General features: G+C 42.4%; 1 protein-coding gene across 6 annotated transcripts in view; it reads right to left on the bottom strand.

Moving 5' to 3' along the window:
- The window catches only part of LOC122540641 (E3 ubiquitin-protein ligase DZIP3-like), a 119139-nt gene extending 105637 nt beyond the window's left edge, over nt 1-13502 (bottom strand). The window contains exons 1-4 of one of the 6 annotated variants that reach the window (XR_015751972.1): nt 13195-13304; nt 10859-10990; nt 6445-6478; nt 1062-1224 (exon numbers count right to left, since the gene is read on the bottom strand). Coding sequence is in view for 5 of the 6 variants with exons in the window: in XM_043676635.2 (XP_043532570.2) it covers nt 1062-1224; nt 6445-6478; nt 10859-10882 (221 nt within the window). In the remaining variant the exon portion in view is untranslated. Of the gene's footprint in view, nt 1-1061; nt 1225-6444; nt 6479-10858; nt 10991-13194; nt 13305-13345 lie in introns of those variants that run through there. The other 5 variants (XM_043676635.2, XM_043676636.2, XM_043676634.2 and 2 more) reach the window with 5 other exon arrangements.
- Nucleotides 13503-13835: the final 333 nt, after the last annotated feature.

The raw sequence follows: 13835 nt of genomic DNA on the forward strand, positions 1-13835 counted from the left end.
TACACAACAATTAAACACAAATAGGAAAAGAATTGTATATGTACAACAAAGCTGATTCATTTATGGTTTCACACCGTAATTAAAAACGAAAATCGCAGAATGCAATCCTAAAAAAAACCTTTAGAAATCCTACAAAAGCATTTCATAAAAATGGGCTTTGACTTATTGAGCCACTGTAATTCAGTGGCTCTGATGTTGTCTCATACGTGGCATTTAACACCACTATTGCTACAAAACACTCTCTTCTCTGACTCAATGCGACCTGCACTATGGAAGATGTACGAATATATCTTAACATTTTTACAACACAGTCAAAGAGACCATTCAAGCTGTCACAATTGTATTATCCTGCTGAATCAATCCTATCCTCTTCACCCTATTCCCAGACCTCCTACTAGAAACTGAACTGTATTATAACAGGGATTAAAACATATTCATATCAGGATTTAAATGAAAAGATGCAATTAAAATATCTGGTTTCTTTACAATGACATTTCCTGGAAGTACGTGTTTCTTCTTATTTATTAGAATCTACTAAAGATTAAAGCTGATAACAGATTCTTCCATCATCCAGGAACCATTGAAAAGTCACACACTAAACAGGAATCCTTTAACACTGCATTACTAATGAGCACATTGAGGACTAAGAATGTAATTTCAAAGACTCCAGTGATTTGTATTCACTGCTGTGGAAATTAGACATCAAGTGAAATTGACACCAAATACACACAGTCATGTGTATGTGTCACATCTATAACCATGAGGTCACTTCCACCTTATCACCAATATAATTCAAGCGGTTTATAGTGAGACTCGGGATTTAAGAGTGGAAGATCACATTTATTCAAATTTTGCTGTTAATTGTAATCTGAAGCAACCTCAAGAGTTCATTCGTCTGGAATCATTGACAGGAACACCTGTATTTCTACAGTGTCCTACACACGTGACTCCCAAAGATGTTGTCAGTTACAGAGAAGAAATGATGGAGAACATTAGCAATTTCAATCTGGACCACAGCTCTCTTTAATGTGCTGTGCATTTTTTTAAAATACAAAACTTACACTTTTTTACTGAGCAGCAGTCCTTCCTGGGCCCACTTGAGGTATCTTGTTGGCTCATGTTGCTGACTGAAGAGGAGCTCATTAAATGCATTTATAAAAGTGAGGTGACAGTGTTGCAAATAGCGCTCTGATGTCATCTTGCACCAGTCAGAAGCCATCTCTTCTAGAGAAATGAGAAAACATGGGAAAATTTGAATACAACAGGATGTGAGGAGAATGACTTTTATGTTCACCCATTTGAGTTTTAAATGGCATATTAATATTTCCCATATGTAACTCTGGCACCTTCAACTTCAGTGTATTAACAGGGGCTTATGTTTTAAGTACCAAAATTGGCAACTTAGATGCTTGCATGTTCTCTCAATCACTGCTATTACAATATGCTCATAGTGGAACCATATTGAGTTAGAATACATTGCACAACAATGGTCTCAGCTGCTGTGCCTGCCTCTACCACACAACAGTCTGTGTTTGCAGCAGGCAGTCGAACACAGTATCTCTTCTCCTGCAAAACTAAATTTGCAATGCCCTGCATTCTGAGGCCAAAATTCAGGACACAATATAATCTTTCACACTGTAGACTTTGGATTAATGATAGAATACAGTGCTGGAGGCTGAATTATTTAATGGTTCGTGGTCTGCCCTGAAACTGCAGTATCCTCACCAAAGAACAGCTGCAGCACAATTCTGGGCTAGAACAGTCAACAGAGAATGTGGCACATTAATACAAATCAGACAAATTCACTTGGTTATTGAATCCACCATGCGATTTGAATCACCCATGATGTCTTCAATTCTTGCTCCCACGTCATTAACTGGCATTCTGCAATGACCTATCATTGGCCCCCCCTCCTCTTTCTCAAATATGCACTGCCCCTCAGTGACATCACCTGAAAATTAGTTGTTGAGTGTATACCGACAGAACTGAGCTCCACCTCATCACCATCTTTCTTGACACCCCCAGCCTTGCTAAGTGATTAGACTGCTTCTCTAACACCCAGAACTGGATGAGCAGAATTTTCTTCTAATTAGTGTTGGGAAGACTGATGACATTGTTTTCACACCCTGCTCCAAACTCTATTCTCTAGGTACTGACTCTAGCTTTCTACTTGGCAACTGTCTGAGGTTAAACCAGTCTATGTTTGCAGCCTTGGGTGTCTTATGTAACCGCATGATAATCTGCTGACCATATAGCTGCATCATCAAGAAGACCAGTTTTTTCCACCTGTGTAACATCATTTGATTTCACCCCTGCTTTGGCTCATCTGCTGCCAAAACTCTTTTTCCTTCTTTTATTCCCTCGATACTTTGCTATTTCATCATACTCCTGAAGCATCTCTGACATTCAACTCTTCATAAAATTAATGCGAACCAAAGTATAACACACATCTTTAGTTTCACTAAGTCCCGTTCACTTAGTGCCCCTGCACTCACAGACCACACTGACAACACCTTAATTTTATAAATCTTTGCTTGTTTTCAAATCCCTACATGGCCTCATCCCTTCCTGTCTTGGTAAACTCCTCCAGGCCCTCAAGTCTCCAAGATATCTGCTCAGGTATCTCTGGTAACTCTGGTATCTGAAGAATTCCTGATGTTAATCACTCCTCCAGTAACAGCTGTGTTTTCAGTTACCTTGCTCCAAGCTCTGAAATACCTTCCATTCCACTTTTAAGATACTTCTAAAAACTGTCTCTTTGGCCTGGATGACTGTCATATTTTGCAATTATAATGCTCCAGCAAATTACCTTGAGATAATCTATTGACATTCAATAGAAATTGTGGTTGATATAAAACTGAACCACACAGACCACAGCAGTCTCAGGTACCATCCATACCTACATGAGGTGGCACGGTGGCACTGTTAGCACTGCTGTCTCACAACACCAAAGAGACCCTGGTTCAAGTCCAGCATTGGGCAACTGACTGCAGAGTTTGCATCTTCTCCAGTGTATGCATGGGTTTCTATTAAGTGCTCCAGTTTCCTCCCACAGTCCAAAGATGTGCAGAGTAGATGGATTGGTCATGATAAATTGTCTCGTAGTGCCCAGGAATGCGCAGGCTCATTGGATTAACCATGGAAAATCAGAAATAAGGTGGGTGGGAATCTCATTGGGACGCTCTTTGGGGGATTGGTGCACAGTCGATGGGCCAAATGGCCTCTTTCTGCACTGTAGGGATTCTATAATTCCAAGTGAAGAATGGACACTACAAGTCGTGACTAAGTGGTCTTGGATCTCATGGAGCAGTGTGTAGTGCCACTACGTCGGGATCAGAAGCTATGGCTTCAAGCCCCACCTCAGAATTTGATGGCCGTGAAAGGCAACCAAACACATTGATAAATCAATCCATAAATCTTTCCAAGATGCCTACTCTAGGAGCAAGAGAATTTCTTGGTTACCCATCACCATGTGGTAGCTGCAGCACAACAGCCTCTATATAATGAAATATTTTTTCTCTCACACACACAGGTTAAAGCTAATACCTGGAGCAGCATTTAAACAGCCACAATCACAGAAGTATGGGGTTTGATATGGCAGCTGCAGACAAACAGAAATTAATAACCTACCTTAAAATATTTAAAACAGATAGAGTCATAGAGATATACAGCATGGAAACAGACCCTTCGGTCCAACCCGTCCATGCCAACCAGATATCCCAACCCAATCTAGTCCCACCTGCCAGCACCTGGCCCATGTCCCTCCAAACCCTTCCCATTCATATACCCATCCAAAAGCCTCTTAAATGTTGCAATTGTTCCAGCCTCCACCATTTCCTCTGCTAGTTCATTCCATACCCATACCACCCTGTGCGAAAAAGTTGCCCTTTCACCCTAAACCTATGCCCTGTAGTTCTGGACTCCCCCACCCCAGGGAAAAGACTTTGCCTATATACCTATCCACCCCCCTCAATTTTGTAAACCTCTATAAGGTCACCCCTCAGCCTCCGACGCTCCGGGGGAAAAACAGCCCCAGACTGTTCAGCCTCTCCCTATAGCTCAAATCCTCCAACCCTGGTAACATCCATGTAAATCTTTTCTGAATCCTTTCAAGTTTCACAATGTCTTTCCAATAGGAAGGAGACCAGAATTGCACGCAATATTCCAAGAGTGCCCTAACCAATGTCCTGTACAGCCACAACATGACCTCCCAACTCCTGTACTCAATACGCTGACCAATAAAGGAAAGCATGCCAAACGCCTTCTACACTATCATAACTACCTGCGACTCCACTTTCAAGGAGCTATGAACCTGCACTCCAAGGTCTCTTTGTTCAGCAACACTGCCTAGGACCTAACCATTACGTATATATGTCCTGCTAAGATTTGCTTTCCCAAAATGCAGCACCTCGCATTTATCTGAATTAAACTCCATCTGCCACTTCTCAGCCCATTGGCCCATCTGGTCAAGATCCTGTTGTAATCTGAGATAACCCTCTTCCCTGTCCAATGCACCTCCAATTTTGGTGTCATCTGCAAACTTACTAACTGTACCTCTTATGCTCGCATCCAAATCATTTATGTAAATGACAAAAAGTAGAGGATCGGTCCTCGTGGCACTCCACTGGTCACAGGCCTCCAGTCAGAAAAACAACTCTCCACCACCACCCTCTATCTTCTACCTTTGAACCAGTTCTGTATCCAAATGGCTAGTTCTCCCTGTATTCCATGAGATCTAATCTTGCTAATCAGTCTCCCATGGGGAACCTTGTCGAACACCTTACTGAAGTTCATATAGATCACAACTACCGCTCTGCCCTCATCAATCCTCTTTGTTACTTATTCAAAAAACTCAATCAAGTTTGTGAGACATGATTTCCCATGCACAAAGCCATGTTGACTATCCCTAATCAGTCCTTGCCTTTCCAAATACATGTACATCCTGTCCCCCAGGATTCTCTCCAACAACTTGCCCGTCACTGACGTCAGGCTCACCGGTCTATAGTTCCCTGGCTTGTCCTTACCACCCTTCTTAAACAGTGGCACCACGTTTGCCAACCTCCAGTCTTCCGGCACCTCACCTGTGACTATTGATGATACAAATATCTCAGCAAGAGGCCCAGCAATCACTTCTCTAGCTTCCCACAGAGTTCTAGGGTACACCTGATCAGGTCCTGGGGGTTTATGCACCTTCACCCGTTTCAAGACATCCAGCAATTCCTCCTCTGTAATCTGGACATTTTGCAAGATGTCACCATCTATTTCTCTACAGTCTATATCTTCCATATCCTTTTCCACAGTAAATACTGATGCAAAATACTCATTTAGTATCTCCCCCATTTTCTGCAGCTCCACGCAAAGGCCGCCTTGCTGATTTTTGAGGGCCCCTATTCTCTCCCTAGTTACCCTTTTGTCCTTAATATATTTGTAAAAACCCTTTGGATTCTCCTTAATTCTATTTGCCAAAGCTATCTCATGTCCCCGTTTTGCCCTCCTGATTTTCCCTCTTAAGTATACTCCTAATTCCTTTATACTCTAAGGATTCACTAAATCTATCCTATCTATACCTTACATATGCTTCCTTCTTTTTCTTAACAAAACCCTCAATTTCTTTAGTCATCCAGCATTCCCTATACCTAGCAGCCTTTCCTTTCACCCTGACAGGAATATACTTTCTCTAGATTCTCGTTATCTCATTTCTGAAGGCTACCTATTTGCCAGCCGTCCCTTTACCTGCGAACATCTGCCCCCAATCAGCTTTTGAAAGTTCTTGCCCAATACCGTCAAAATTGGCCTCTCTCCAATTTAGAGCTTCAACTTTTAGATCTGGTCTATCCTTTTCCATCACAATTTTAAATCTAATAGAATTATGGTCACTGGCCCCAAAGTGCTCCCCCACTGACACCTCAGTCACCTGCCCTGCCTTATTTCGCAAGAGTAAGTCAAATTCCTCTCCATCTAAACCTTTAACACTATGGTAGTCCCAGTCTATGTTTGGAAAGTTAAAATCTCCTACCATAACCACCTTATTATTCTTAGAGACAGCTGAGATCTCCTTACAAGTTTGTTTCTCAATTTCCCTCTAACTATTAGGGGGTCTATAGTACAATCCAATAAGGTGATCATCCCTTTCTTATTTCTCAGTTCCACCCAAATAACTTCCCTGGATGTATTTCTGGGAATATCCTCCCTCAGTACAGCTGTAATGCTATCCTTCATCAAAAAATGCCACTCCCCCTCCTCTATTGCTTCCCTTTCGATCCTTCCTGTGGCATTCAGCTGCCAGTCCTGCCTATCCCTGAGCCATGTTTCTGTAATTGCTATGATATCCCAGTCCCATGTTCCTAACCATGCCCTGAGTTCATCACTTCTACCCCAAAAGAGATTCCAATGATCCAAAAATGATATCAAAATTATATCAAAAATGATTTTTAAAATACTTACCAACTGATATTGAAGACCTCATGGTCACAGATTTCTGTAATGAAAAGGTTCTAAGTTAGAATAATGCATTCAAACATTGCAAGTAGTGGAGGTAAAGACACTATCAACAACCAACTTTATAACTTTACAAACGTTTTCCTGAAATAGCTCTAAAATTATGCAAACACACTTCAATATGTGTTAGGCAACAGGACAGGGTGGTCGGGTGGTCAGGAAGACATGGGATACTTGCCATTATTAGTCGAGGCACAGAATACAAGAGCTGGGAGGTTATGATTGAGCTGTATAGCGCATTAGTAAAACCACAGCTGGAGCACTGTTTGCAGCTCTGGTAACTACACTATAGCAAAGACGTGATTGCACTGGTGCAAGTGCGGAGGAGATTCACCAGGATCTCGCCCAGCTACAAAGAGAGGTTACATAGGTTAGAGCTATTTTCCTTGCAGCAGATTGAAAAGTATGAAGAGCATGGATAAGGTCAATAGAAATAAACTTTTCCCCTTAGTAGACCAAGGAGTGTGGTGCTGGAAAAACACAGCCAATCAAGCAGCATCTGAGGCGCAGGAACTGCCTGACCGGCTATGCTTTTCCAGCACCACACTTTTCGACTCCGATCTCCAACATCTGCAGTCCTCACTTTCTCCCTTAGTAGACCGGTCAATTAACAGAGGTCATGGATCTAGGGTAGGGGGGCAAGAGATTTAGAGGGTATTTAGAAGGAATTTATTTTATCCAGAGGGTGATGAGCATCTGGAACTCCCTGCCTGAAAGGTTCATCAAGGTAGAAATCCTTAAAAGTATTTGGACAAACACTTAAAATGACATTGCATAAAAGACTATGGACCAAATACAGGGAAATGGGCTTAGAATAGATAGGTGCTTGATAACTGGTGCAGACTCAGTAGGATGAAATTCCTCATTCTGTGCTGTAATACTGCATAGCTCTATACCTAATATAACACATACACAAGATATTATAGTGGTTCTTTTAATGGCACAAGATGTTGCTTTTTGGCCTTATTCCTGAACTGTCCCATGAATTAGAAACAGCACGAGAGAGGAGGTAGAACATTATTACAGACTGCCGCAAGCCAGTGTACACAAGGAAAAGTCACCACAGTCTAACCAGGGCTTCTCTGTCATCAGAGAGGGACCATAGGTGGTGGTTTACCCTAAGAGTCCCCACACTTTGGGCAAGAGGAGAGGTTGAGAAGCAGAGTCCTTCACGGTAACCTCAACCATTGCAGGAATGGAAACTTGCTGTTGGCTTCACACTGCATTGCAAACCAGCTGTCCAACCAACTGAGCAACTAACGCCAGAGCCTGGTACAAAACAAATTAAAAGATGACACTCCAGTGCAGGTTTGAAGAAATTCTGCACTGTTGGTAATGTTACCTTTCAGATGAGGTGCTAAATCTCTGCTATCTGCCCTTTTAGTTAGACATTAAGAAACGCTCATGGGACTGCTTTACAGAAAAGCAGGAAGGTTCTCCCTGGTAAGCAGTTTTGGGCCCCTTATTCAAGGAAGGACATGCTGGCTTTGAAAGGGTCCAGAAGAGGTTTACAAGAATGATCCTGGGGATGAAGTGATTGTCATATAGGGAGCAATTCAAGCCTCTTTGTCTGTACTCTATGGAGTTTAGAAGGATGAGTGGGGTTCTCACTGGAATTTACAGAATACTGAGGCCTGGGTAGAGAGGGAATGGAGAAAATGTTTCCACGAGGACCACAGGGCACAATCTCAGAGTGAAGGAACAACTCTTTAGAATGGAAATGAGGAGGAATTTCTTCAGCTACAGGGTGATGAATCATGGAACTCATTGCTGCTGAGGGCTGTGGAGGCAAAGGCATTGAGTGTCTTCGGTACAGAGATGGTAGGTTCTTGAACAGTAAACGAATCGAGGGTTTTAGGGAGTAGGCAGGAAAATGGGATTGACAAACATATCTGCCACGATTGAATGGCGGAGCAGATTCAATGGGCAAACGGTCTAATTCTGCTCCAATATCTAATGGTCTCATTTAGTGTTGTAACCAACATTAATGCACCAAACAACATCACAAAAACAAACTATGTGATCATTAACACATTGCTACTTGTGGGATCTTGCTGTGAGGAAATTGGTCGCTGTGTTTTCACAGTGATTACAATTCAAGAACAGATCATGGTCTGTAAAATGCTTTGAAATAACCTCAGAATGTGAAAGGAACTACACAAATGCAATTTTTTTTTAATTAAAGGAGAAAGTATATCTTGACAGCTACAACACAAAAATGACATGATGTTAAATGCTCAGTGAGGGCTAAACTGGGTGAGTTCTGCCAAAGCAGATATCAAGCTGGGCTTCAAGGCTCATTACAAGTCCTGAATCACTCAGCAGAAATTTCTGCAAAGGGTCTGCATGGATAAACAGTGAGTAAAGGATCAGATTCAATTGTGATGCACACATGGTCAAATAGCTGGCTGATACTCATGGTCAAGGCTCACATAATGAATCATGTTCATCTTAGCAAGGTTCTGAGATTGTGCTGCTTGTGAAACTATACTCCCAGTAAAAGGGTTAACCTCAACAGGAAAGGAAATTGGCAAATAAAAGACCAAACTGTCCCTTCTAAATCTCTGTTACAGGCATTCATCCAATTAGATAAAAAATAGTCTTTATTTCTAAAACCAGATAACCAAGGTCTGCTAAAGAATAAACCTTCAGTTAGAGCAAACATAAATTAATACATATTCTGCACTAATTTCCATTTTATAAATCCAGAAATAAATAGAATAACAATACAACTTTTGACTACAATTAAAACATGTAGAACAGACAAGGTTTAGACTGGATGTTAAATACTTTTAAAATAACATTGTTTGTCATTTCTTCACTTGATTTGTAAACAAGGGTTAGATCTCCAAAGTGCTGCTTATAGAGTCATAGAAATATATACAGCACAGAAACAGACCCTTCAGTCCAACTCGTCCATGCTGACCAGATATCCTAACCTAATCTAGTCCCATTTGCCAGCACCATGCCCATATCCCTCCAAACCCTTTCTATTCATATACCCATCCAGATGCCTCTAAAATGCTGCAATTGCACCAGCCTCCATTTCAGGTATAAACTCACAACACAATTGATTTATCAATCAATTAAAATGTTGACGGGCCAAAGACTACTTCTTGTTGTGGGGCCTTAGTTTTCTCTGCTTTGTTCCCCAGCACAGCTAATTGGGCTGAATGGCCTGTTTCTGTGCAGTATGTTCTGTGCTCACCTGCCAAACATCTCTGTTAAAAATGTATGTGAGGATATCAGATTAGTTTTGCCTGGCACGTCAAAAGAGACTCCTGATTGATGGAGTAAAGTAAGGAACCAAGTCCACAATGGACCATAGACATTTCTCTTCATTAAAGAGAGACAATCGCTTGTGAATAGTTTAAGGGTATCCATTCTATAAGATAAACAGGCAGGACCTCTATGAACTACCACAGCGATTACAGGGATCCAGCCAACTGAGTGAACCAACCCTTGGTGGAAAAAAACTAGGGGGTCACCAAAGCTTCTGCAATTGAGCCTGCCGTCAGGTCGTGAAAATATAGCAAAGAAAGATAGACATAGAAAGCTTTCATCATCTGGTAATGCACAAAGCAGGGGAAAAAAAAGGAGTTGGCTCTGCTTCTGTAGCTTGCATCTCTTAGCACAGGTTACGAGCCTGTCCCCAGAGGGAGGAGAGATGTGATGCTGCTCAAGCATGATGGCAAACCAGTAGACCACTCTTACAGTCTGCTGTCAACATATGGGCAGGACTTGCAGATTAACAAGCAACCTTCCTGTCCATCTTGTTATGAACTCACCTTCCTCAACCATCATGTCCTGGAGGAGGACTGCAACATGGCATTTCTAGCTCAGCAGCAGAGACTTTACCCACTCTGTCACCAGGGCCATCTGAGAATCAGACCTTGCATTTATTCAGCGGTATTTTTCCACAATCCAAGGATTTCCCAAAGTGTGCCACAGCCAAAGAAGTATGTTTGAAGTGCAATCACTATTGTAATTTAGGCAAAAGCGACAGGCAGCACGGGTTACAACTTCCCACAAATTGCAATGAGATCTATGACCTGATCATTGGATTCAATAGAAACAAAAACAGAAGCTGCTGGAAAAGCTCAGCAGGTCTGGCTGCATCTGTGGAGAGCAATCAGAGTTGACATTTCAGCTCTGGCAACCCTTCCTCAGAACTGAAGGTTTTCCAGCAATTTCTGTTTTTGTTTCTGATTTACAGCATCTGCGGTTTTTTTGGTTTTCAACTGGGTTTAACAGCACTATTTTTGAAAACTATCCTGTATTTTTACTTTTGCAAGAAGCAATCTTTTACATTAACAATGTCTCTGGGTCAGAAAACATCTATGAAGAGAAACAGAGTTACCATTTCAGGTGAGTCACCCACCATCTGTCTGACCTGGTGAGCTTTTCCAGCTTTTTGTTTTGTCTTGACTTCAGATTTCCAGCATCTGCAGTATGTTGTTTTTGGAGATCATTTACTTTCACAGTGTAGCATCTTATTCAAAAATGACAACGTGATACACTCATTATTGCAATGAGCGAGAGCCCAGGTAAGGTCATAGAGTCATAGAGATGTACAGCATAGAAACAGACCCTTCGATCCAACCCATCCATGCCAACCAGATATCCCAACCCAATCTAGTCCCACCTGCCAGCACCCGGCCCATATCCCTCCAAACCCTTCTTATACATGTACCCATCCAAATGTCTCTTAAATGTTGCAATTGTACCAGCCTCTACCACATCCTCTGGCAGCTCATTCCATACACGCACCATCCTCTGTGTGAAAAAGTTGCCCCTTAGGTCTCTTTTATATCTTTGTCCTCTCACCCTAAACCTATGCCCTCTAGTTCTGGACTCCCCGACCCCAGGGAAAAGACTTTGCATATTCATCCTATCCATGCCCCTCATAATTTTGTAAACCTCTATAAGGTCACCCCTCAGCCTCTGAAGGGAGGTTTTAAAACTTTAACCAGTCTCAGGAATAACAGCGTTCCAGTGAGGAAGGCTTAAAACAGGATAGTGAATGACTCCAGATGTGAAATGTTGTTTAGCTTTATTCTGACGGAATCATCACTGGGATGAGGCGATAGCTGGGTTTTGTTTAAGCCCACTTGCAAGCAGGAATGAATACGTAACTTACAAGTAGCAAATGACATATAGCAATGAAATTTAGGAAAAATGTCAAGTGTTAAACCACTTGCACCATGCCTGGGATGGTTTGTTTCCTCCAATAGCGAGTGAAATTCTCATGGATTGGCAGTGGTATGTATCAAAAGGGCAACACGGTGGCTCAGTGGTTAGCACTGCTGCCTCAGCACCAGGGTTCGATTCCAACCTCAGACAAGTCTGTGCGGAGTTTGCACATTCTCCTCATGTCTGCGTGGGTTTCTCCCACAATCCAAAGATGTGCAATTAGATGGATTGGTTATGCTTAATTGTCCCATAGTGTTCAGGGATGTGTAGGTTAGGTGCATTAGTCAGGGGAATGGGTCACTCTTCGGACAGTAAGTGAAGGCTTGTTGGGCCGAAGGGCCTGTTTCAACATTGTATTTTCTTTTATATGGGATCCGTACAGTGCTAGGAAAATACCACACAACCACCTGACAAAGGACCAGTGCTCCAAAAACTAGTGCTTCCAAATAAACCTGGTGTTGTGTGATTTTTAACTTTGTACACCCCAGTCCAACACCAGCACCTCCAAATCAGGAAAATATTTGGCATTTTACTTTTTGGCCAATATAACCAGCTTGGCACAACAGCACCTGTGTTCCTGATGACTGGCCTGGATTAGAAATACCAATGGAAAGAACAGACCTGCATATACACAACTCCGAACACGCTGGGATAGAAAAAAAACCCAATGACATCATTTCAAAAAAAGGACAGAGAAGTGTTCCTGTGTCCTGGTCAATGTTGGTCACTTAATCAACATCACAAAGTCATCTGTTTTTGGTCATTTTCCTATTGTTGCTTCTGGATAGCTTGCTGAGCTCAAATTGTCCCCAACATTTGGCACAATACATAAGCGACTAGGCTTCAAAAGTACTTCATAGGCTGCAAAGCTCTTAAAAACGTCATTGGTGTGTCATAAAAGGCGCTACACAAATGCAACTGTTCCTTTCCTATGCATTTCCACGACACCTGAGAGGCAGTGCTGGGGCAGAGTTCCAGAGACGCTAAGGTCATGCCCCCAAACCAATCCCCACACATGCAAGCTGAAACCGAGGGACTTTAAAGACAAAACACTCACAGAGAAGATATTCCTGCAAATTCAAACTGCACTCGGGCAGAACTCTTTCCCGTTCCACCTCATCCATCAGAACCCGGCCAGATCAATCCCGCTACGCACCCCCCCCCTACCCACCCCTCCAAAATAAAAGCCCCGAATGACTTTCAGATGGAAAGAGGGATGAACAAAATTGCTACCCTTAAACATTGGACTTAGGTTGGGGCGGGGGTTTGAGAAAGCGAGAGAGAGAGAATCTCACAAAATTGTAACTGCTAGATCAGTTAGAATTGAGAAGGGGGAAGGAGACTAGTGAGGGGGAAAGGTGGAGGTTGGTGTGGATAATCTTTCACACGCTGGGAGACCGAGGTAATTTCAGGGTTTCCCCCCTACTCGCTACAATGTAACCCGCGGGCAGTTTGATACATCGCGGCGCTCTGAAACTGAAGCACGCTGCCTGCTCTCCTCACCATATGTCGCTGCAATTTCACCCACGGATATCTGTATCTCTCCTCTTCTCATCCAACTAGAAAAACCCACACATACACATACACATACACACCAGAACTAAAGCTATCGCGAGCATTCAGACAGGGAAAATGATTAAAAGAGGCATTGCACCTTCTGTTGTTCAGAACTCCAAATGTGCTCCCTCTAGCATTTTTTTTTCAAGAAACGATCTACATGCTTTAGCGAGGCACTTTTATTTTAAATTTACCCCTCGGATTTAATTACTGTCCACGGACTGAAATTAGACTGCCAATCCTGCTTTGCTCCTCTTGTGAAAGCCCACGTCCTCTGAAAGAGGAAAGGTTGGGTTTTGCTTCCAGGTCAGTTCACAACAAAAAAATAATATGGTGTCACCTAAAGGGAGTGCGATTGTTTTGAAAGAGGAGATTTAGCTCCACTGAATTCCCATCGGGTGACTTCTATTTTTCTTTGTCTTTGAATGTAGGCGTCACTGGTAAGGCCAGCATTGTAGCCTATCCCTGATTGCCCTTGCCATTTCAGAGGGCAATTAAGAGTTAACTACGTTGCTGTGGGTCTGCAGTCACCTGTAGACCAGACTAGGTAAAGACCGTAGAATTTAAAATTTACAGAACAGAAAAAG

The sequence above is a fragment of the Chiloscyllium plagiosum genome, unplaced genomic scaffold, assembly GCF_037043375.1.
Source record: "Chiloscyllium plagiosum isolate Xiang-an unplaced genomic scaffold, Cpla_swu_hap1 HiC_scaffold_29, whole genome shotgun sequence".
Taxonomy (NCBI): Eukaryota; Metazoa; Chordata; class Chondrichthyes; order Orectolobiformes; family Hemiscylliidae; genus Chiloscyllium; species Chiloscyllium plagiosum.